The sequence below is a fragment of the Polistes canadensis genome, unplaced genomic scaffold, assembly GCF_001313835.1.
Source record: "Polistes canadensis isolate GaletaPanama2010 unplaced genomic scaffold, ASM131383v1 scaffold_50, whole genome shotgun sequence".
In the NCBI taxonomy this organism is placed as follows: domain Eukaryota; kingdom Metazoa; phylum Arthropoda; class Insecta; order Hymenoptera; family Vespidae; genus Polistes; species Polistes canadensis.
The window spans coordinates 746,638-772,052 of NW_014569597.1; the positions used below are offsets into that span (position 1 = coordinate 746,638).

The 25,415-nt window shown below is 39.8% G+C and overlaps 1 protein-coding gene across 5 annotated transcripts in view; it reads right to left on the bottom strand.

Moving 5' to 3' along the window:
• The window catches only part of LOC106785415 (POU domain, class 6, transcription factor 2), a 129,431-nt gene extending 104,308 nt beyond the window's left edge, over window positions 1-25,123 (bottom strand). For 3 of the 5 annotated variants that reach the window (XM_014745847.1, XM_014745846.1, XM_014745843.1), the window contains exon 1: window positions 11,526-11,604. Coding sequence is in view for 2 of the 5 variants with exons in the window: in XM_014745845.1 (XP_014601331.1) it covers window positions 11,526-11,795 (270 nt within the window). In the remaining 3 variants the exon portion in view is untranslated. Of the gene's footprint in view, window positions 1-11,525; window positions 11,825-23,012 lie in introns of those variants that run through there. The other 2 variants (XM_014745845.1, XM_014745848.1) reach the window with 2 other exon arrangements.
• Between the last annotated feature and the right edge of the window lie 292 nt (window positions 25,124-25,415).

Genomic DNA, 25,415 nt, shown 5'->3' on the forward strand with positions numbered 1-25,415 from the left:
CATTGAATAAAAGAGAGAGAGAGGGAGAGAGAGAGGAAAAAAGGATAGAACAAGAGACCCTAATTAAATATTAACATAGTTACTACGATAAAATATTATTTGCCTTGACAATAGTGTTAACACGTTACGATAATCGTTCTATTTGAAATATTATTTACGTTAATCAAAAAAACAAAACATAAAAACAGCGATGAGATCGAAAAAGTAAAAGTTCTAATCGCATAAATAAAAAAGAAAAATAATATAACATTGTGTGAAAGGATGAGAGAAACATTCTCCACAGTGAAGAATCGGTATCGTTGGTCATCCACTTGGTGAGCTTTGCCTGACGAGTAGTTCCAAGACAAACGCGTACAGACACGAGCACAGTCTCATCCCTTTCAACCCTATACTTAGGGTGACCATCTCATTTATATAGTAAAACAGACTCGTGCAATGGTGAAGCAGGAACGGGAGTTGAGTTTGTTTGGCGAGTAAACGTTTGCCGACGACACCGCCGGACACTGGTGCCGAGCTCGCTCTGGTCCTTGGTACAAGTCTGTCGGAACCACTAGGAGGAAGGGTCAGAGGAAGGTATAGAAGGAGGAGCTATAGGAGGATGAGAAGGAAGGAGGGGATTTAATACTATCTCCCTGGATGAACAGTGGTGGTCAAATATCACTTTGCCAAGTGATTCCATGCGACGGTATTAATATGTGTCCCTTATCCCATTTAAATTTATTCTCCGTTTTGAAAATCTTTATGTTTAATAATATCACTCGAAACAAAAATAATAACTTCTTATTTTTTCTTTTTTTTCTTATCACAAGAAAAACAATTATATTATTCCCGAGTAAATGATTCGCGATGATCTAACCATAAGAAAAGAAAAAAGAAAAAAAGGAAATAAAGTAAGTCGGGAGGGTGGGGGGGGGGTTAAAAAAGTGAAAAACGTGACAAGACGAGGAAGAAGAATGAAGGTCGTGCGTAAAATTCAAATACATCGTGACTGTAAATCTATCGATAAATCCTGCCTAGGTTCCTCGTGGTGACCACATTTGCTTAGGGATAAGAAGCAAAGACAAGCGAGCGAACGGTAGGAGAAGAGGGGTGGCGAGGTGTAAGTCTGTAGGGCAGTGAGGAATGGCTTGGTCTAGCGAGCCTTTAGCCCCGGCTTAGCATATACTGGAAACACCATCCCCTATCCTTCGTGTCGGGACCAAGTTATACCCGCAAACAGTCGTACATTAGTGCCTGCAGGAGTCCTGCAGGATTTATAAGGGACGCCCGCGGGTGTACGGGAGGCTATGCGGCCGTCTCCCAATGGTTAAAACTAGAGTGTTGGAGAGAGAGAGAGAGAAAGAGAGAGAGAGAGAGAAAGAGAGAGAGAATGAGAGAATGAGAGAGAGAGTCGATCGAATCGAGACGCAAGAGGAAACGGAAAGGGTGATCCGTATATCTGAGAGCTTTCAGGAAACGCGATATACATGAACGAGTAGATGCATCGGTCAGTTTGTGGTAATTCATCTCTCTCACTCACTCTCTCTCTCTCTCTCTTCATCTTTCTCTGTGCTTTTTCCGATACTTAGATAACAATTATATAGTAACTACTAAATGATTTTCTCAAGTATAGGACGAAGTCTTGTCGGGTGAATCTGTTCAGAAACGTTCCTTGTTGTTCGGCATGAGTCCGTTAGAAGGTTTAACGAGCGATCGGCAAGTGGAGTTCACGAAAGAGACATCGTCGATGAGTGTGAGAGGAAGTATGACGACGAGGAAAAGGAGGTGGGGACGAAGGCGGAGGTGGAGAAGGGTGAGGAGGAAGAGTGTAAGGGGCTTTTACGAGTCTCCAAGAGTTCGCTTTGGTGGAGGAACACGTTGCTCGAGGGTTGGAAGCATCGGTAGCGGAAGGGAGATCTCGAGTAAGGAGGAGAGCTTGTTGGGAGTCTGACTAGGAAGAAGAGAGAGATGGAGAGAGTAAGAGAGAAAGAGAGAGAGAGTATAGCGGAGCCAGTGGTCAGCACACTTGGTCGACCCTACTTCGCTAACTAGTTTAATGATATATGTTGAGCTACAAGCACCTTGATTAATCGTTAACTAATGTTGGACTTCGTAGCGAAGCAGCAGAAGCAACCGTACCACTACTACTATTACCAACGACGCCGGGGTAAAGGGAGAGGGAATAAACGGAAGAAGAAGGAGGAATAAGAGAAGGAGAAGCTAGAGATAGAAGGTTGAAGGGAGGAAGGTCTATGCGCTACCGCAATACTAACCCTTACCCTCGTCGAACCTACGAGACTCCAAACTCGAGACTCGATGCTCAAACAGAAATCTAATCTCACTCAGTGCGAATAATTTGATTTATAGTCGATGCCCGGTGTCGCCGGAGCAAGAGGCTCTGTAAAAGGAATGACGCAAGGAAGGAAGGAAGGAAGGAAGAAAGGAAGGAAGAAAGGAGAGAAGAGGAAGAATGGGGGAAAAAAAAGAGAAAAGAAATATGGATGAGAGAGATCGGCCAAATCTGAGTTTCATGCAATTTGTCCGAACGAGTGAACACCAAGAAACCCGACGAATTTATGTCCCCTTCGGTGGAGCACCCCAAGTGCTGGTCCATTTTCAACATTGAATTAATTCAGCATCTTTCTACGATCGCGTTTCCATGTTCGATCATCAGGACATTGATCATTCCTAATTCGCTTATGGCTTTCGATCAATTAAGTTGTCGGCCGTCCGCACGAATCCCACCGATAGATGTCTAGGCAAGAATAAACGTTACCCTCCATATCGCGCATAGATAATAATGAATGCGATTCTCCTCCTGTCTAGCGTATCTCGTCCCAATCGATATCACTTCTATTTCGAATTTCTATACGAAATATCCAGTGTGATATTATCACGGAATCGATTTATTCGCGGTTTTAACAAATTCTTTCGAGATTAACAAACGCCCAAAGTCAACTGATGAATATTCCACGCGTATGTTTGATAATTAAGTGGAAATGAAGAAAAACGTTAGTATCCACCGATCTAAGGTATATTCGATCAATGTGCCGAGTGGCGATCATAATGCCAGAGGATTAGTACAAGAATACAGCAAATGGATTGCACGGGTGTTACGTAGGATCGAAGGGGAGGTCTAAAGTGGGTGGCTCAGGGATGCAAGACACCGTGAAATTACCAGCAGAATCTCCCATCTCCGGAGAGGGTGGCTGGGATAGGGCGGGGGTGGTGGAACGGACTCTCTGTCCACTCCGCGCCCTACGACCACTGGCCAGCGGGTATTTGTCTTGTCTCCTTGTTTATGAGATTCAACATTGTTATTTGGCACCGACGGGGAGTTACTCCGTACCGTGTGACCAGTAGTTTCCGGAGAGTTTCCTACTTTAAAAGCTACGCCGTGGTACGCGATTACGCCTCCCCCGCGACCAGACCCCTCTCACCCTACCACTATCCCCCGTTTGCTATCACTACCACACTACCACTCTTCTCTTCTCTTCTCTTCTCTTCTCTTCTCTTCTCTTCTCTTCTCTTCTCTTCTCTTCTCTTCTCCTCCCATTCCCTATTCTCGACTTATCCGCACTGCTTTCCGACTCGCGATCGTCTTTAATCACGAATACTGCAAAGTCCTTGGTGGGGTAAGCAGATTTCATTGTAGAAATTAGAAAACGATGTACTCGGTATACGTCCAATTATTATTACAATTTCTAATCATTTATATAATCTAAATTTCCTAGCAAATTAACTTATATAATAAAAAGAAATAATATAAATAGTTACCTAATATACAATTTTTAATTAAAATTATACTGTACCAACTATCTCCAGCAAATAATATATGATATATAGGTATGAATGATTACAAAATTACATATAAATTGACTGTGAATCATTAAATGAGATTTGATATTAATAAAAAAAAGAAAAAAAAGAAAGAAAGAAGAAAATGAAGATAAGATATTTTCTCCTAACTTGCAATCTCGCACCTTGCCGTGCTAATGCTTCGCCCACACGCACTTCTCACGGCGAGACATCATTTAAGGCTTCTCATTAACGGAATGGTCGATCGACCCGAGAAAGAGAGAGAGAGAGAGTGCATTAACATAGTGCTGGTTGAACGTTATCACAAGAACTGGCCAATCCATTGGACGTCCTTAAATTACTCTTAATAACGGCGGCACGAGACGGGAGAGTTTCTTCGAGAGGCGTTATCGTTAGCCGAACATGCAATTTTCAATTAAATATATTCCTCGTTTCGACAGCGGCTTATCGAAGCACAGCATTATACTACCGAACATAATATATTTCGATAATTATCGGAATGGTTCGAGTAATAAGCGACTCCTCGATACTCCGATTCTCGCATTTAACGATTCTTCGATCGATTTCGACTATTTATTTTTCATATCAAGATACATTTACACGAACGATTTAATTTGTTCAAATAATTCATAAGATGAAATATCAAAGATAAAAAAGACAATTTTTAGAAATATATATAATTGTTTATCGCTCAGTAATATATTATTTTTTATAATCATAATTAAATTACTGAGTCAAATAAATAGCGATATTTTGTTATTGTGTTTTTCTAAGTTAGATTTATTGCAAATTATAAGATTTTTGTGTATTTACAAGATGTTACAAAATTTCATTTTTATTATCGACTTCATTAGCTTATCTAATTTCATTTAATTTCACGGTATACTTGAGAAAAGGAAACACGTCGTCTGTAACATCCGGCGACGTAGTTTCTCACGACAGCGTTTAGAGAGTACACGAGTCGCGTAATTGATTGATCGTTCATAGAGAAGAGGATCGTTGGATCGCGTCGTAAGAACAGAGCTTTAATCAGTGTTTTCCAAATGGATTCTAAGAATCTAGTTAAGGAACGACCTGTGGTTAAATTAGTACCGACCGCCTACACCGAGGAGAAGCATGCTAACGCATGCGCACGAACGAACCTATGACCGATAATGCTAAAATAGATGATACGCTGTTATTAAATTACGCTCACGATATAGTTATACTCACGTGCATGTGAGTTCATTAACGACAACAACAAGAAAAAAAAATAAAAGAATCCTTTATTAAAATGACGTAAGAGGAGAAATTGAATTTTCGATTTTTATCAATCTAAAATTACAAGTCATTAAAATGTATACGATACGACCTAAGGTATATTCATTTAAACCTGAATTCACATTTAAATTTAATCACTTTCAAATCTTCGACTAATATATTAAATAAAAATTAGAATAATTATAACCTGTCAATCTTTGCTACACTTTTTCATCTTATAAACTCTAATCGACTAAAGGATTTACATAATATACATGTTGTAATAAATAATCGAAATATCACAATATTCCAACAAGAACTATTCGATAAATTTGACATAGAAATAATTTGATACGGACAATAAATCCAAACGATTGAACCTAATTTTCCTTGTTGACATACCTTGACCAGCTTATCACCGTACCGAATCAGCTTGGTCCGCCATTCTTGCGGAAATTCGCAATATCGACAAACGACGAGTACGTCGCTATCTCAAAGAGATCCGGGCAATTAATTTTTACAAGGGATGCAATGCGACGGTCGTTCGTTCGTTCGTGGTTGCACGAGAGAGAGAGACAGAGACAGAAAGTAGAAGTAAAGGAAGGGAAGAGGTTTAAAAACACACACAAAAAAATAATAAAAAGAGGAGGCCAGAAGAATAAACAGTTCATCCTACATACCGAAAAGAGAGAGAGAGAGAGAGAGAGAGAGATAGAGAGATAGAGATTCGGGGAGAATCGAGGATGAGTTATCTACCAACGGCACGCGTAGTTGTCAGGCAGTACGAATTCACCGACTGGTTGGCCGTAGCGCGGCCGCGTATAATGTCCACCGTCAATATAAACCGTCCGGATGCTTTTTCCTAAATTGACAGATTTTCAATTTAATCAAGTTCCAATCTAATGGAAAAAATGCCGGATCTATCGAATGTACGGGCGCGTTATACACGCTAGAATGTACGACGACGTCGGCCTCGGCGACGGTGGCGGGCTACGATATACCACGACGTGGATAGTTGGGGACGGAGAGGGAGAGGGAGAAAGGGTGATGGTGGTGATGGTGGTGGTAGGAGAACAGGGAAGGTAGGAGGAAGGAAGGTGGAAGGGAGGTGGGGCAGATTGAAATGATACTTTTATGTTTAATCGCAATCGAGGACCCGATACGCGATTGTGCGAAGCCGCCTGACGATCTCGTAGATTAATCTATTGATAAACATTCCATCACTCTGCAAATACGATTTCTGACTATGGGTGGGGAGGGACAGGCATGAGAGGTGAAGTGGTATAGGACGACTGCTACGAGGAACGGGAACGAGAGAGAGAGAATGAGAGCGAGGGAGGGAGGGAGAGAGATAGATAGATAGAGAGAGAGAGAGAGAGAGAGAGAGAGAGAAATAGATATATATTATCTTCTCTTTTTCTTTTATTCCTTTTAACCCTCCTTCCTTCCTTCCACCCTTCAACCGTTTCTTTGCTTTTTACGAACGATTGGCTGTCAATTTTATTGGCCAACCTTTCGACCAGCTCCCAAGTATTACCTCCAACCGATTTACGCGATTTATAAAATCGTTCCCGAGATATCAATTGGCGATCCTGCAATTATGATTTTGATGGAACGCAAGTGCCAATGGAAGAATCGATCCAAAGGTGTCAACGGATTAGATTTAAATTACAGATCGAGTTTTCTTTCTTTCTTTCTTGATCGATCGTTCTCATGTTACGCAAAGTATGCGCGTGCAAGAGAAGTGAGATTTTTGTCCCGATACGTTTATGGATACGCGTAATGATTTAGTAGCGGTCGTGCGTCTCTTATCCGAATCGAATGAGATCGCAAGGATCGAAGGAAATTTTTTTGTTTTCTTCTCCTCACAATAACGTTACGGATCCTACGGATAATGAAATCGATGAATCAGCGAGATTACGTTGAATAAAGAATATAGGTAGTTTGGTATCAATTATTTTTTCATCTTTCTGACAAACGTATGAGATGATAACTATTACGTAAGTTATATATATGTATGTATTTATGAAGGCTGTAATTTCAGAGGTAAAAATTCATGTAGATATTTTATCTTACCTTGCCAAAAACAATTAGAATTTAATGTCTAATTAAAGGAAAAAAAAAAAAAAAAAAGATGATACCTACGCGATGATACCCGCGAAAGAAGAAAATAATAGATTGTTTATGAATGTCATAGGAAAATACAAACGTAAATATACGCTAATTTTACTAAAATACATAACCAGTAACCATATTTGAATTAGTTATATTCTGTATATCTAATAGCTGGTTTTGTTCTGCTTCAGTTTCCTATCCGTGGGCTATCGGAGATACAGACCGAGAGGAAGAGATATTTAAATCGAGACCGCGAATCCTAGTGTTCGCCACCGGTAATATTAATCATAATTGTGAAATCCGATCGAAACGCAATCGAGTAGCCACGAACTAGAGAATCAAATAATGAGATACGGGAACCACGACTAGCCGAACTCCATACAAGCTTTTTGACCAACTTTGAAATCGTTTGCCTTCGATCAGTTCTTCCTGACAGGCACATTTGTGCGTTAGAAAGAGATAAAGGGAAATAGAGAAAAAGAGATGGAAATAGAAAGAAAGGGAAAGAGGAGAAACGTGCCTGTAGGCCTTTGAGAACTTGCCAAGGATGTGTATGCCTTCTATATTTCTTTCCTTCTTTATTTTCTTTACTTTTATTTTATTTTCTTTATCTATTTCTCACTTTATCTTTCCACGATGATGAAGATGCAAGAAATTTGAGATAGCAATCTTGCCAAAGTCTCTAAAAGAGACTGCTTCGGATGCAAAACTCGAAGGAACGATGTGAAAAGACACTTATGACGAATCCTTGCGCCTTTCTTGGCACGATCGAGAAAGGAACGAGAACTGAACTGTCTTTCGAGAGTCATCCGACCACCAGATTTGCTAAGAAGATGTCTTGGATGCTGTAAGAGAATTTGACACTTCAATTCGTCCGATTGCATAACGGTGACGTCTTCATAAATTATTAGAACGAAACACGTGTGTAAGTATCTCGATATCATTTATCTCTTAGAATCTAAGTCCAAAATGATTTTTAATAAATTTCGGACTATATTTTCGTTTAAAACAGAGAGATGCTTGTTTCTCTATTCGAATAATAAATGGATGCTCGCGTTGCATGCAAAGGCTCGATTAATTGGGATTCCAGGGAAGACATTTTTTCGCATTCCGATGAAATTAATTCTTCTTTATAGAAGTATTTCAAACTTTTAGTTTCTTTTGGATGAAACTATAACGATAGGAAAGTAATAGTTGTTATCACCGGTGAGTACACAAACCAGAACACGCTGGTAACGCAGTATCCGTTAGTCAGCTTCTCTTCTTCTTGGTGGTTGCTAACAAAGGCAGTAGACTTTTCTGAAAGGCTGCTTTTCAACATGAAATATTCTCTCCCTTTCCTTTACTCGTAGATTGCAGCTATGTTCCTAACATTCTTCCTCTTCATCTTTCGAGATAGAGCAAGCGATGAACGAGTAGACGAGGGCATTAAGTCCGATGCGTGGCAAACTCCTGGATGGATTCTACGCATATAAGTATCCCTGAATCCATTTCTATCCATGTGTGGACTATCGTATAAGTGTGAGTGAGGTTTGCCGAGGGGATAATAGTATAATGGATGGACAGGGACAACGGACTAACGGATGAGACTGCTGTTTTCGAGATTCCCTTTCTCTCTCTCTTTCTCTTTCTCTTTTCCTCTTTCTCTTTTCCTCTTTCTCTTTTTAGTCGTAGGAAAGAAGCAATGAACGAACGAATGAGCTGCCTAGTATCGGTATTATTCCCTTTTGTAGGTTAATTGGCATCATTGTTGTGCATTGTCGAAACGACTACGAATAATTTCGTCCACGAGATTAACGAATAAAAGCTGATCGGTATATATCTGACGAAAAGAAAAAGAAAATAAATTAAAAATGGAAACCATTTTCTCTTTCTCTTTCTTTTTCTCTTTCTAACTGTTTCTCGGATGACAAGCTAGATCTAAACAATATCTATTCGATATGAATGAATTGTTAATTATGTTTTTTTCTGGTAGATTTTTTCATCTATTTATTTTTTATCTTTCAACGCCAAGATATTTTCTGAACGCACAAATTTAGAAATGTTTGGAAAAATTTGTAAAACCCGTAGTTGTCCTGGAAATTGATATAATTCCTTCAGACGTATTATATTATATTATTATATTTGCTTCTTTATACGGTCTAACGATCCTCGAGCTCATTTACCTTTACGTAACTCTACGAACGTGTTAGGTTTTATTTAATAGGATAGTTTTCACTTGGAGAGAAATTTGCTATCGTAAGATAGAGGAATTATGTTTAAAGTTATGTGGATATGGAATTATTTGCATACTGATCGTGAAACCTAAGTCTACGTGCTTATAATATTAAAACTTTCAGAATCTCATTATGCATAGTTTTAACCATTACTAACTACCAATCGATGAAGAAAAAAAAGATTTTCTTAGATAATAGCATTTTTATTCGAATATATACACAAAATTATAATAAAATTTAAATAAATCGACTAATTTCGTTCAATACATTCCTGTACATAATTAACTAAATATTTTCTATATATTATAAATTTTAAAAAATATTTAATATTATTATCAGATAGTTTATATCTAATTTATTATCAAATTATCAGGTTTCTATCGACGAAAAAATAAAAATATTGTGATGCTAGTAAAGGTAAAAAAAAACATATATTATGGTAAGAGAAAACGATGGTCACGTTTTATCGAATTTTTTACATTCTCCGATAACCATAAAAATGTATTCTCTCCATCTCTCTCTCTCTCTCTCTCTCTCTATATATATATATATATAAGCGGAATTGATTTTAAAAAGACCGATCTAGGGTGATAGGGCACCGATTATCGAGAGCAAGCTTCTTCGGTTGAGAGTTGTATGCCGGCAGTGATTAGACTACTCCGCCAGTTGGAACGCGGAAGTCTTTCGCATAACGCTTAAGCAAATGTCTTGTAGACGCATAGGAGAAGTTGCATACCGTTGCCGCCACCGTCACCACCATCACCATCACCACCACCACACCAACGCCAACGCCAACACCAACACTAACACCAACACCAACACCAATACCAACACCACCAACAACGACAACGACAACGACACGATGGCAATGCCGCGGGCAGTTAGAAACTTTGACATTCTAAGTCTTAGATTTTCTCACGACTTTTGCCATACTAACGGGAGCAACTTTTCTCTTCCTTCGTATAATATATTTTTATCTTATCATATTTTAATAAGATGCAAGAAAAAAAAAGTAACGATCGAATATCGAAATCATTAATTGAATGTGAACGCATTAGATTTCTTGGATAATTTCAAATCTGTAAGTTTGACAAAATATATAAAAACAAGCAATTTTGGTATCGTATTGATACGTTGCGTTCACGTACAAAATACAAGGACGATATGAAAATCAAAAGTTATTGCGTAATAACCATGAAAGGGAATGATCCGTTCGTTGACCCCATGTCCACTGATAGAACTCATTCGACACGCTTTATTTTGTACGTTAATTATATAAAGGTCAGGGAGAGATCATCGGCCGATTTAGGTTGGGACGCTGGACGACGTCGTCTACTTAATCGGTCAATTGCTTGTCATTGACACACAAAACCGTTGCTAACGACTATGCCGATAGCTACGAAGACGATTCAAAGTATAAGTATTAAATATCTACTATTGAAATCACCCGTTCTTATGATTAAAAAGATATTATTTCAGTGTATGAAAAGGAAAAAAAAGAACCCTTTAAAAAATAAGAAAAATAAATTAGAATATAATAATGATTATAACATCTCGATCAGATCAGAATGTAAAAAGCACAAGTATCTATTTCCACCGTAAATGTCGAACTCGTCCGATCCATAATCGCCGTTCCAAATTTCAATTTATCCAATAATTAGACCTATTATCGACTTTAATTATAGAATATATGTTACACAGCTGTTAAATACTAACGATCTGTTCATTGAAATATTATAGCATTAGCATTATTGGTACTCAAAACATAATCGAGTTACATAGAATATGCGAAAATAAATATAAATGAATGATAATAGATAGGGAACAAATGTAATAGTATTTTCTAACAAGTGCCCGTATATTCAGGAAGTAACAAAGTTCTTACTTCGTCCTCGACAATTCACCATATTACAATTAATAACCAGTGGTACTATAGAAACCAAACCTGGTAGATATACAATCACGAACGTTCGAATTTACGAAACGAGAACAAAATATATACTCGTAGACGAAGCTTGATCTCTCGATCCTTCTTCGATCGTATGTATAGACAGATGGAAATAGGTATGATGGAGGAGACGGGGAAAGGCGGGGGCGGGGGCACCTGTGTTAAACTAATAACGTCGATAGTTTAGTAGTAGATTTGTCGAAGCTTACCTCGCTCTTGAGATTCAATGGCACGTCGTAGGACGCGTCCAACTCGGCTTCCGTTTTCACCTGATGAGACAGCATGCTGTGGCTGTGCCTAGGCGGTACGGCGGTGGCCAACATGTTGGGATGCTGCAAATGCTGAAGACGCGGTGCCTGGAGATGGGGTTGATGGTGATAAGGCGGCGACAATTGGGTGTTCAGAGTGCGAAGATCAGCTGGAGGGGAAGCGGGCGCAGCGGTACTGCTCTGTTCCTCCTCGGCCGAACCCTCCGCCATGTCAGCCTTGCATGCCGGGGACTCGTAATCTGCAAATCGACCAAAACTCTCTGAGGACCGATCTAATAGCGTACGTACACCGCAATACACGCTCTACGAGCTACACCCTCGCTTCTCCTCAACCCTTCTCAAACCCCCACTACTATACCTCGCTAGAAACGCAATTCCATAATAACTCCCTTTCCAGAGTTTCGTGTCCAAGATTCGATCACTCTACAAAGACAGAGAGCAACAGAGAGGGAGAGGGAGAGAGAGAGAGAGAGAGAGAGAGAGAGAGAGAGAGAGAGACTTCGATTAACTGTCTCTTTCTTATATACACCTAATGTGTTTTTAGTATTTCAAACGTTATGGAAATTATAGAGCAAAAATACTTTTGATTTATGTTTAATTAATTAGAAAATCATAATGATCGTGTTCGTTTTGGAATAACACGAATTTTCGATTGTACGAACTATCAAGGTGAATATTATTATAAAGAAAGAAAGAAAAAAAAATCTAAACCGTGTGTGCAAGGATATTGCTTAATGGACAATTCTTGTAATAGAAAGTAATAATGATCTAGCACGATGCTGGCCGTTCCAACAATTACGCTCGGAGTAACGAGATTCCTGGCTACAATACCTAACTGCGTGTTGATATATGATATGCCGATGATGATTCATTTGCGTAAAACGGCCATAACCGATAATGAATAACGTTAGTCAAGCGATAATACGACGTGTTGTTTTAGTCGTTTCGTTACAATCGAACGAACCGTAATGTATATTTTGCGAGACTCACTGTGGAATCTTATTTAACGGACATTCACTTTTCGTTACAATTCGTAATGAAAACATTTCTAAAGTTCCATTACGTTACAAAGAAACTAACTATTCTAAATAGGACGTTTTACCGTGGCCCACGACTCACGTTAAAAATATCTCTGATATTGTATTCGTTCGAAATAAGAAGAAGAAGAAGAAGAAGAAGAAGTAGAAGAAGAAAAAACAAAAACGATGAAAAAAAGAAAAACGAAAACAAAGCTCCAATACTCAAGCAAATAAGGAAAATCTTTCTAAAGTCAACTGGATGTCCTAAAAAAATCTTCAAAAACAATTTCGACGAGTACAACGGTTCGCTCTTTCTCGACGATCTCGACGACAAAAGGAGGACTTGCGTAAACACGACGATACTAATTAAGCACGAGAGAGAGAGAGAGAGAGAGAGAGAGGAGTCCGCGCTAGAGGCCGTATCGAACTGCCGAGCGTGCAGCTGTTAAGAATGCAGACGCTGGAAATTAGAAGCAGCTCGTTCATCTTCCGACTTCAAAGCAAAAACATTTGGTCGGGCCAGAAAGCTCGTAGAGTGTAGGAGTGGGAGACGAAAAGGGGTTGGAGAGGGTGAACGAGTGGAGAGAGGAATAGGAGGAGGAAAAGAAGTAGGAAGAGGAGGAGGAGGAGGGGGAGGAGGAGGAAGAGGATCGAGAATAAAATTGCTCGGTAACACGGTGCCTACAGGCATCTCGCATTTATCCGGGTAATTATTTTTATCTAAGCGCTCTGTTAGTAAGAATTCAAGGGCAATGAAATCACTGTGCCGTCTGGATCGGAACTTTTCTTTCTCTCTCCCTCTCTCTTTTTAAGTTTCCCCCTACTCTGTCACTCTGATCCATCGAAGCTACCATAGGAGAGGAGTCGACATATAGTATAGTCTTGTACCCTCCTCCTCCTCTTCAACTCTTCCTCTCCTTCATCATCATCATCATCTCCTCGAACGCAACTAACATCTGCTTCTATTTTTGCTCTGGCCCAAGTCCAGCGCTTTACTTTTTAAACCATGAGCGCGGACGCCTATGACGAACGGCTGGATGGATCATCGAGCGGAAGCTTCGAGCAAGAAGGACGCGAAGGAAACCAACCGGTTACAACGGACAAATTATTATCAAAGGGTGAGAGAGAATGCTTGTCCCCCACCTCCTCCTACTCCTCCTCATCCCCCCCGTCCCCTTTCTCCTTCTCTAACTCCTTCTACTCATGAACCCCAATCTTCCTCTTTCCTCCACCTCTTCTTCCGGGATTACTTTATATCCAAGCAAAAAGGGAATTTTTATAACGGACCTTGGTAAAAATACGTATTCGAGGCAAGAGCTTCAAGACAATGACAACTTTTTAACGTTGACGTCGTCGTCGTCGTCGTTGTAGTTGTTGTTGTAGTTGTTGTTGTTGATAGAGAAATAGAGGGAGGTTGGTCGATGCCGACAATAAGTTACTCTCACGAGTGTCTCGCGACGCGGATAACGAGCTACCGTTGGTCAAAGCGAGCCGATTTCACTGTACCCACCAACCACACTTTGTGCGATGAAGAGAGCCCAACCGTCGTCGACTGGTTTCTCTTTCGAGTAGTAGGGACGATGGGGAAAAAAGAAAAAGAAAAAGAAAAAAGAAAAAAAAAAGCATTCCTGCCTTACGTTTTCTCTTCAACAATATTTCTCATACGTTCCAATGCGATCTTCAACTAACAATTTCATTTTATTCCAGTTAGTTCTAGCTTCTTCTTTCTTGATATGTACCTCGCTGAATCTTTTCTGATTCTAATTTTGTTATATTCCCCTTGATTTTTTTTTTTCTACCTTTCTTTCTTTCGGTTCTTTCTCTGTGCCTGGATGCTTGCTTGCTTGCTTGCTTGCTAATTTCCGTTGGATTCGTATTAATCGCTCTAGGGTCGCGCCCGTGAAATTACTAGACGCTTTAACCACTGCCTGTCCAAATCGAATTCCGCGGTGATTATTATATCGCGTCCTGAGGATAATGGTGGGTATTCCGAAAGCTAGCCAATTAGTATCGTTGATCTGGGTACTTTAATGAGAGTGCAGTTTCATTAGCCTATCGCGAGCGTTCTCTTGTTTGGATCGAGAGTAGAAAAGAAAGAGAGAAAGAAAGAGAGAAAGAAAGAAAGGAAAGGTGAGAGAGGCAGAAAGAAATAGAGTAGAGAAAGAAAGAGAGAGAGAGAGATGAAGAAGAAATGAGAGGGTTGACTAAAGAGAGGGGATGGAAAGATCTTAAGTCTGGACAAAGAAATCGAAAAAATTATAGCGTGATCGGTCGGACATAGCCTCGGCTTAACTTTCATAATTACTACGTTCCGTTAACGCCAAGAATTCTGAAGATCCCCATATCCCTTTATCTTTTTCTCTTTCGTCCTTTCTTTCTTTATTTCTTTCTTTCTTTCATTCATTCCTTCTTTCTCTTTCTTACGGTCACGAATTTGCGGATGGATTAATCATCGTTAAATTTAATTCACATGTTTTTTTTTCCCCCAACGAATCATTTAGTTCCTCGCAACTTCCCCTATGCTATTTTACTATATCCTACGTTTAGCGTTCTCCTTTTTCTACTATTTCTTTAAAATACGTTCCAGCATCCAAATCAACTTTGATACCTAGTTACCTCGATATACAAAGCAGAATTCCATCTGGCCCCCCTTTCTTTTCTTTTTTTATTTTCTTCTTCTCTTTTATTCGACGCATCTATCTCTACTAATAATTACTGGCGAACGTTTTACAAGAGATGGTAATTAACCCGTTGCGGTTCTATCTTTGGTTGGACTGCTTGTCTTTAATATCAAGCTTATAATAACGAACATCTTCGCGTGTTAGTTTCTAAATAAAATTCTACGAGTTATTATCTGGGTTTATAAATAATATGGATGGGTATATTGGAAATCACGGGAATTAGTAAGACGATTAATTTAATCTACGTTGAAATATGGAATGAATAACATCAGAAAGACTTATCTTGGAATTCTTGTCAAATTTCATCTAACATTACACACGCTAGTATTTTATGATAAAGAAAAAAAAGAAAAAATAGAAAAAAGAAAAGAAAGATAATAAAAATCACGTCGATATTTGATCTATATATAATCGAGAAAAAAAAATGTGAAATATTTATAAATCAGAGTCTTAGAGTACCTTGAATAATAATTTCTTTTAGCTTATCCATCTTCTTCTCTTTTCAATATCACGTTAGAAGCCCCCAGGGGGAGATTATGTTTTCGTATTATCGCTATATCCCAGTAGAATCATTTTGCTTCGAGGACATACGATGTCGAGGAATAAGAGTAGGAGGAGGAGGAGGAGGAGGAAGAAGAGGAGAAGGTGGTGATGGTGGTGGAGGGCGAGGAGGATGATCGTCGGAGACGCATCATCGGCGTACCAACGGCAGCAGTAACAGCAACAGCAGCGTGCAATTAAGGGGGTTGATTGATGTTAATTCAAAGGGTAATTAAGAATGTTGCGCATAAAAATCCGGTAATTTATGGTCATTGGGGATAATTATATGTTGACCAGCTTGTAATTGCAAGCGCTCTGTGGCCTATAACGCGCTCGGGAATTGTGGGTAGACAGAGAGAGGGAGAGAGAGAGGGAGAGAGAGAGTTCGAACCTTGTTGGTACGAGACGATACATGTATGTATAAGCGTATATCTCTCCCTCCCTCCGTCCCTTTAACTCGTTGGTATATGTAACACGTATAGTATGCGTCTTTTCTAACAAGTGTGTGAGTTCTCGCGAGCGAACGTACGCGGATGGAAATGCGCAGGGGATATATGATCTCAAATCGCGGCTTATTATAGGGGCTGGTAGATAAGGTGGGTTTAGAAACAACCATACGCCTCTGGCCTGCAGCAGCAGCAGCAGCTAGTTTCTGCGTAGGATCTCCTTCTCTCTTTTCCTCCTTTAACATTCTCGCCTACTCCCCTCTCTCTCTCTTAGTCTCTTAAATACTAGGAAGACGCTCGAGGCTATAGGTGTGCATAAACCACCTTACCCGAAGCTCCTCTTTCCTTCGTTCAAAGTAGAGAGGCAGAGGATTTATGAGGTTGATTTCTAAAACACCAAAGTCTACTCTGAAAATTTTCGGTTCGAAGCAAATCAAGTCTCGACTGGCTGACTGGCTGGTATACGTTCTTTACCAAGACGAAGACTATCTGGACCACGGTGAACGTTCTTCTTTCTCTCTAAGGTGGGGATAAGGGAAAACTATAAATATCTTACTCGCGGATAATCGCCATATGGCTGCTTCGTAAATGGCCGAACGAACGAACGAACGAATGAACGAACGAACGACCGGCCGTTTCTTCTTAACCGTACGTCGTTAATGCAACAACGTTTTCCTCCCAGACGAATTCTCTTCGGTTATTGCAATGAATTTTTAGACATTCGGTAAGAGAAAAAAATATAAAAAGATACATATAACAGAAATTTGATATCTCGTATCGATTTCATAGAAACTCGATTAAATTGGCGATTAGGGGATGTTAGAAATAATCTTTGCGATTGAGAAGTGCGAGGAATATTCCTAGAAGTTTATCGTTAAATTTGGATATGTTTATTAGAAAGATAAATTGAAAAGAGGTTTCGAGATCGATTGTATGAAACGCGCGAAAATGGGATTAGAAGGTGCTGGATAGAAATATTCTCAAGGGAGACTGCAAGGAGTCTTCGAAAGACGGACATAGAAGTGAAAGAGAGAAGGGAGTAGTAGCAATGGGTAGTCGTGGTAGTGATAGTAGTAGTGGTAGTAGTATTCGTAGAAGGTAGTAGTAGCATGGGTAACCCTCCTACTTGAAACACGGCCAATAAAGCGATCCCAGCGGGACCAGTTGGCAACCGCCCATCGCGACATTGTCCCGGCTGGTCCTTTTTCACGATCCCGTAATCAATCGAGCACTCTAATGGCAGAGCATAATCGCGTCTTTGTGGCGCCGCGTGTATTAATGTTCGAACAGACCAAGAAGAAGAAGAAGAATAAGAAGAAGAAAGAAGAAGAAGAAGAAGAAGAAAGAAGAAGAAGAAGAAGAAGGAAGAGAACAAAATAAACGAAGAAAGAACGACTGAGGCGGCAAATACGTTGCATGTATTTCTCGGACGAGTACCTTAGCGTATTACTATGGTGTAAGCGTGTATCAGTTAAGTGCTTGCAACCGAGAGAGAGAGAGAGAGAGAGAGTGGGCTAAGGGGGTGGGGGTAATGGTCCTTTCGTGCGATACCATTCTGTCAGAAATCCGAGGGGCTTCGCCCCGAGTCACGAAACGCAAGGATTAAACCGAACAGCGGCCTACGTTAATGCGACTGTGCGAACGTTTCCTCTTAGAGTCCCTAGAACCCCTTTCCGTCAAGTTCGTCGCTCCGTATCATGCCGCGTTTAAGAACACGTACAGCAAAACGTCAATCGTTTCATTTAATACTACTACCATTTTATTTTTTTTTTTTTAAAGAAATATCTTTCATCCTTTAATATCTTTTATATACGCTGTAATCAATATATTATTATTAAATTGAATGATTTATCATGTTAAGATGACTCTCGTATTTCCTATACAAATATTATATTATTCGATCGTTTTATCCACATAGAAAAGTAAACTTTTCATAAGAATTAGCTATATCGAGAAAAGTTTGACATACGTTAACAAGCTATATCCTGCGAAATATCCTTACATCCATATATTCTATTATACATATTATATAAATATTCTTAATCGTAAATATATTGAAGTGTTCTAAGGAAGCTTCTAAAACAAAAAAGAGATAGTCAATTAGTATAGTATAAATGTTATCAAGAAACCGGAGATTTTCTTTGAAAATTCATTACTTTACTTACTTACCTACATATCTACGTAGATATGGTTTTAGAAAAAAAATCATGACTATAATACGTCAAATTTATGCGTATTTCGTTTTAAACGAAATGGTGAATATGATATATCGAGTACGCAAGGCGATGTTAAGGAGCGCTTAGACGAAAGGAGGAGTATGCGGCGCAGGAAGAATATTTCATGTTTTACGGCGCCGGCGTCGTTGGGGCTTCACCGAGAGAAAGAAAAAGAGAGAGAGAGAGAGAGAAAGAGAGAAATAGAGAAAGAGAGAGAGAGAGAGAGAGAGAGAGTGAGCGCAGGGGGACAAAAAAGTGTCAGGCCGTCGGCTAAATCAGAGCGTGAGTGCATTAAACTCCGAATTACCACAAATAGAACCTTAACCGCACATGCCCATTATAATGGGTGCCCCCCCGCTGAAGATGTATTTACGTACTAAAACCGCCTTCGCGGCTCATGCTGAGTCGTCAGAATTAACATCTGGCCCAAAATCTTATAAGTCTTTACCCTCTCTCTCACTCGCTCGCTCTCTCGTTTTCTCACTTCATTCTTCAGTTCATTGGACCCTCCTATTTTTCTTTTTTATTTATTTTTTTTTCACTATTCCAACTTGGTTTTATATTCGCAATGGGATTTCAACGACGGCGGATGATGATTCATAATGATTTCATTACGAATGAATAAGATGTCGTAGTTGTGTACGAAGGAATAATTTTAATGATTCTTTTTTTAGAACTACAGTTGTGGATTGAACTTTTAATAATTTACAAGAAAGAAAAGAAGAAGAAAAAAGGGGGGAGAGTATTATTCGTCTAAAATTTCTTAATTACATTCTATATAACACATAATCTCGAAATTATAATATACAAAAGAAGAATATTTCCGAAAGATAAATCTTTCATTATTCTCATAGGATTTCCAAGCGATAATCACCGATGAATGATGGATAAACGAGCGTATTTGATTCTTTCTCTCTTCTTCTTTGTCTATGAACAAAAAAAAAAGAAAGAAAAAAGGGGGAAGAGAGAAATGAGAGAGAGAGAGAGAGAGAGGGGAACAAGAAGAATGACAGTGCCTCCTCGATGGCGCGACGAGGCACGAAAATCTTGCGAGTGCTTTTACACGCAAATTAGGTCTATTAGAGGCATCGTGCGTACAAAAACATTCGTGACGAAGCATCACGTTTTCCTCGTCGACGTCCACGTCCTCGTCCTCGTCCTCGTCCTCGTCCTCGTCCTCATCCAAGTCCACCCTCGACTCGAAGCGGAAAGTCTCTCCCTTCCGTGCGCCCGCGTTACGCACGTGCGTGCTTCTTTATGAATTATTAGAATTAATGATACCACACGCATCGCCTCGCCCTCTATGGGGCCAAGCGTTTCGTCCAATTGTCCTTCGACTACCAAACCCGATGACAAAAAATATTCCTAACATAATGCGTAAAAAACAAAAATGGGCTTCGGTTCTTTTTCCCTCTCGACATTATTCTTTTCTTTCTAATATTTGTTAATTCAAAATAACAACAACAAGAAGAAATAATGTTAATAACGAATCCAGTGCAACAACAAAAAAAAGAACGGAAAGAAAATTATAGTCGTATATAAATAACGAAAGTTTTGTTAATAAATTATTGACAACGAACGAAAACTTAACAACTAATAAGAGACAATGAAAAAGACTCGAATGAAACGAAGTCGAAGTGAATTGGGAACTGAGAAACGATCCGAAAAGTGGGTAAATTGTCGAACGGGGTATGTTATCGTGCGGCGTATCGTCGGTCGAGGGGGTTGAATCGGATTAAAAGCGACTCGGGCTGGAAACGGGAGAGTCTCGACGGGCTTCGATTCGAAGGAAGGGAAAGAGCAATGAAAAAGAGAAGAGAAAAGGGATCGACAAAGTTTAAGTAGAATTTAAAAGGAACCGAGGTGATGTTACTACGTCTTTGGTATTTCTTTCTTCTTATTTCTTATATCTTTGCTCGATACATATATACACACACATACATACATACACATACATACACACATAAAGGAAAGCAAATAATCTTGTAAATGAAGATCGATAAATATCTATTAGAAAAAGCCTGTATCTTAATTAAACGTTTCTAAACTTTGACTGTAACAATTAACCGGAAGAAGAAAATAATCCAAAGTATTACTTGCAATTAAGAAAACACGCTATGATATTTCCACAAATAAGTATGTGTATATATATATATATAAAAAATGAACTACTTACATTAACGGAAATGAATTCATTAAGTCTCGAGTTTCTAACGAAGAGAATAGTGTTGGAAAAGGGATAGGATAGAAAGTTCGTTGATTTCTTACACACTAATTCCGTAGCTCCAACCCCAACGATATCGCAGTCGACCTCTTCCTTTGGAATTTTCCGCCTCTGCCTCCGCACCATCCCTCCCACCACTAAACCGAATAATCTGGAGCTTCGTTTCTCTTCTCTTTTCCTCCCTAACACTCTCTCTCTCTCTCTCTCTCTCTCTCTCTCTGTCCCCCTTTTCTCTCTATCTTTCTATCTCTTTTACTCTATCGCTTTCTCTCTCTCTCTCTCTTTCTCTCTGTTTACCCCGATGGATAGAATTTCGTTCTCTTTTCTTCGCAAACCCTCTTTCAGCATCCTCTTTCTCTCTCTCTCTCTTTCCCTCGAGTTTCCCTTTTCACCGACACTCCATGGTCCCGAGACGGCAAGCAAAGAACTCTCCTACCCTCCGGCTGCTGCTCGCACTGATTTTCCACCCTCTCACCAACACCACCTTCCATCCACCAAGCCCGACAACCCCCCTTTCCCAACTCTCTCTCTCTCTCTCTCTCTCTTTCTCTTTCTCTCTCTCTCAACCACCCCACACCGTCACTCCTAGTCACGCCGCCAACACGTGCTCCTGTTTACCTCTCCAGTCACATGGTCTCGCGACGTAAGCACACCAACGAAACGGTATTTTCCTCGTCTGTTTCCATCTACCTCGAAGAGGTAGGAAAAGAAAAATCGTAAAAACTTTCGAAAGTAAATCTTTTCGCTCTAACTTCGACTATATTTCTTTTCTAGCTTTTTTCTTTTTTTTTTCGTTCCTCTCCCCAACGAGTGGCTTGCTAATTTCAATAAAAACTTCTTCTTACTTTCTTCTTTTTTTTTCTTTTTTTTTTTTTACTTAAAAGGTTACGTTTATACGTTACATCGCGAGAGTTACAATTATTATTAATCCATATTATTATTAGAATATCGCTTAGTAATTTTTTCCACAATAATCTAAAAAGCAATTTTGCAAATATTAATATCTCGAGGAAAGACACTTAATCATTTTTATAACATAGTTACTTATTAATAAAAATGATTAAAAGTATTACATAAATAAAAAGAAATATGATTGGAGTTGGATTATTATTAGTCGCGAAACGATAAAGGTTAAATAGAAAATGAAAAAAATGTAATTGATACTATGTCTAATAACACGTATATTTTGTCTACAATCTAAGCCGTATATATTGGCACGAGATTATTCTGTCTACTTTCCATATCGCCACACCTATCGCTACAATCTCTACACTATCCATTGCTACTAAAACTCCTATCTCTCATAATCACGATGATCAATGTTTTCTCGGCTCGGATAAAAAATTCATTAAAATACGTTCCCCCTTTATTCTCCATCTCTCTCTCTCTCTCTCTCTCTCTTCTTTTTCCCTTTTTTAACGTATATAGTATGTACACGTAAATACTTACACACACGTATACATAAATACGTACACACACTTACACATACATACACACATTCTTACATACATATATATATCTATCCTTGCTGAGACAAGGTTTGCGTTATATTAGCATTTCCAGGTCACATTCGCGTGGACACACGCAGTCGTGCATAATTATAGTACTAATTATTAGAACGCACCTAAGTACCCTGAGGAAATGATCGGTGACTTGGAGCGAGCAATCGGGAAGGCGGGCAAACAACTCGCATGCGGAATCGACAAAACTAAGGTTTGCGCGCTCGCGTTCCCGTTCCCGCTCTAACCAACACATTCCCGCGCTTGCTTATTCATTCACCCACTCGCTCGTTCGCTTGTTCGCTTGCTCGCTTGCTCGACCAGCAACGAGAGAGTAACTTTCTTAATTACCGAGATTAACTTAATGGTATCGGGGCGACGATTATTGCCCGCGAGCCACGCCACTCTCTAGCTTTGGCCTTCCTCGCTAACGTTCTACCATGCCAACATTGAGAAAAGTTAAAGGAGAATAAAATTGTGGCTTTTCCTATCCGAGTTCTGACTTTTTTTTTCTCTCTTTTTTCTTCTTTCTTTTTTTTTTTTTTTCCTAATCCTTACCAACTTAAACCGTTCAATTATATTTTACATACAATGTTTTTTCCTCGAGAAACAAAATATTCGTCCGATCTTTTATAAAATATTGACAGAATTCTCTATTATAATTTTTGATTTAGTGAAAATATCGATAGTTTAAATGAAATTGACATATATCATTGTCGATGATATATTTTGAATTACGATATTAATGGAATCAATGTATTATATATATAAAGAAAGTTGATACATATTGTAAGTTACTCACCTAAACTGAGCTGCGACCGCTCTACGTGGGACGTCGTCCTGACGTGAGTTGGACGAGCCTCCGTTATTTATCTCTCCCACGATGCGGGTAAAGATGATCGAAAAGGAATTCGATCCTTTCCTCTTACAATTCACGTTATCTTTTCTTTATCCTCTTCTTCTTCTTCTTTTTCTTCTTCACGAGCCTTCGACGGCGCTCGTACGATCAATGGAATCCTTCTTCGCGAATCTCGCGGTCGGTGGTGGACCGACGTCGAGGAATAAACGATTCGAGAAAATCTTCAAGTCTCGTGACATCAGCCTGTTCTAACGGCACGTTTAATTAACTGGTATAATTAATTAGTGGAAATTAGTCGATCTCACGTGACCAACGATATACAATAAGTCAGCGGTTTAATCAGCTTGCACTAGTCACTTCTGATTAAGTGAGATAGACGATCAACGCTTCCAAGAAATTTTTGTCCCCTATACCGGTGTGTGGCTTTTCTCGCTAAACTCGTAAAGAACAAAAAAAAATAGATGTATATATATATATAAGAAGACAAAATGATCGTAGCGAAACGTAATGCGCTTTTAATTATTCTATTTGTACAGCACAGCGTGCGTGCCCGTTCATATCCACAACAGTGACAATGATTACTACTACGAAGCCGACGACGACGACGACGACGACGAGAACGAGGACGACGACAACAACGAAGACGACTTGCGACGACGATTTGAAACGTTCTGAACGAAAACGTATAATTTTGAAGCAGAAAAACACTGACGTGTCCCGTCTCGTGGCGTCACGCGCTCGTCGTAATTGCGCACTGCCAACGATAATTAGGAGTCGCTTGTTAGACTTGCGAATGCGTGAGTAAGAAAGGGAAAGAGTAAGAAAAGAGAGAAAGAGAGAGAGAGAGAGAGAGAGAGAGAGAGAGAGAGAGAAGGAATAAGAATCCTCAAGTTTATCGTCACTTCGCGATTTCACTTGCAATTTTGAGCGTAACACAATTATCTTCTTGATGTAAGTAAACTTTGTTCACACCTGTCAGTCCAAGTTTAAGTTCTATTTTAAATGTATAGGGTAATCAACAAAACGGGAAGTCCAAAGTAGTAAAAGGCGTCCGAACACAAATCGATTGGTCTCACCAGTCCGCACAAAAATCACCAAGTTCCTACTAGTAATCTCGGCAACTAATCCTTTTCTTTCTTTTTTATCTTCTTTCTTTCTTTCTTTCTCGCACGTTCCGTAGGTCCGTCCCACGTGCGTCTCTATAGGTCGAGAACGCGTCGGACGCGCACCACCTGGACGTCCCTGCTCTCCTGTTCGTTCTCTATTTCGCGCACTCGTTCTTTTCACCCCGTAATCGCGAATTATTTCAACCGGTTAAAACTCTTTTCCCGATCAGTTGCCAACAAATCGTTTTCTTCGATGATACAAACGATGAATGATAACAACACACACACAATAATAGAAATATCAGCGTGAAAAAAGTGAGACAACGGTGTGTGATCGGTCGGTGGAGCACGTAGAAAAGAAAATTGTCTTCTTCTTCTTCTACTTTCCTCTTGGCTTATTCTTCTTCTTCTTCTTCTTATTCTTCTTATTCTTCTTCGTCTTCTTCCTATGAAGTTGATCCTTTGATCCCTCGAACCTTCGAAGAGATAATCTTTAATTCTGTCGATAATATTCTTCTTCTTCTTCAATGACTAGGTAGTTTCTTTCTTCTTGCCGTTGGATTCCTCTGAATCGATGATACGAAGTGGAAAATGAGCGGCGTGGTCGAACGTGCACGTTGCTCGGCGCGTGTATCACCGTGCGAATACTCGGACCTCTACCCTCACGGCTCGCAGTCTGGCTGCGTAGTGGCCCCCCGAGTAGAGTCGAGGGAAGACAAACCCGGCGTCGACACTCTCCCGCCTCAGCACTGGGGTAACACCAAGTTTCCTTGGTGGGGGAAACGGAGGCGGTCCGATGGGAGTGGTCTATGCGCGGAGGTGGGCCGCGAGTTACTCGCGAGGGCTCGTTGTTATGATTGTTATGAGTGTCCGAGCTGCCTCCCAGAGTCGTCAGCCTCAGCCAGAGGGTTCAGGGAGGATGCGGTGGAGGGTGGTACACGCGAAAGGGACCTACCTTCGTCCCTCTTCTTCCTCCCTCCGATCTATCCACCTTTTCCTACATCCAGCCCTCTCTCGATCTCTGTAATATAACCACCACGAGCTCGAACGAGCTCGTAACCGTCATGCAAATCAGCTCAACGGGGCCAAAGAGTTCGCCGCTATACGTTGCCACCAAGAAACGATACGCACACTGACATTATTTCACCTAAAAGATACTTTACAACTTTGGGATTAACTATTTCATGATCTTAAATCATGGACTATGAGATTCCGTTGAATTCTCTTGTTTAGGTCAACT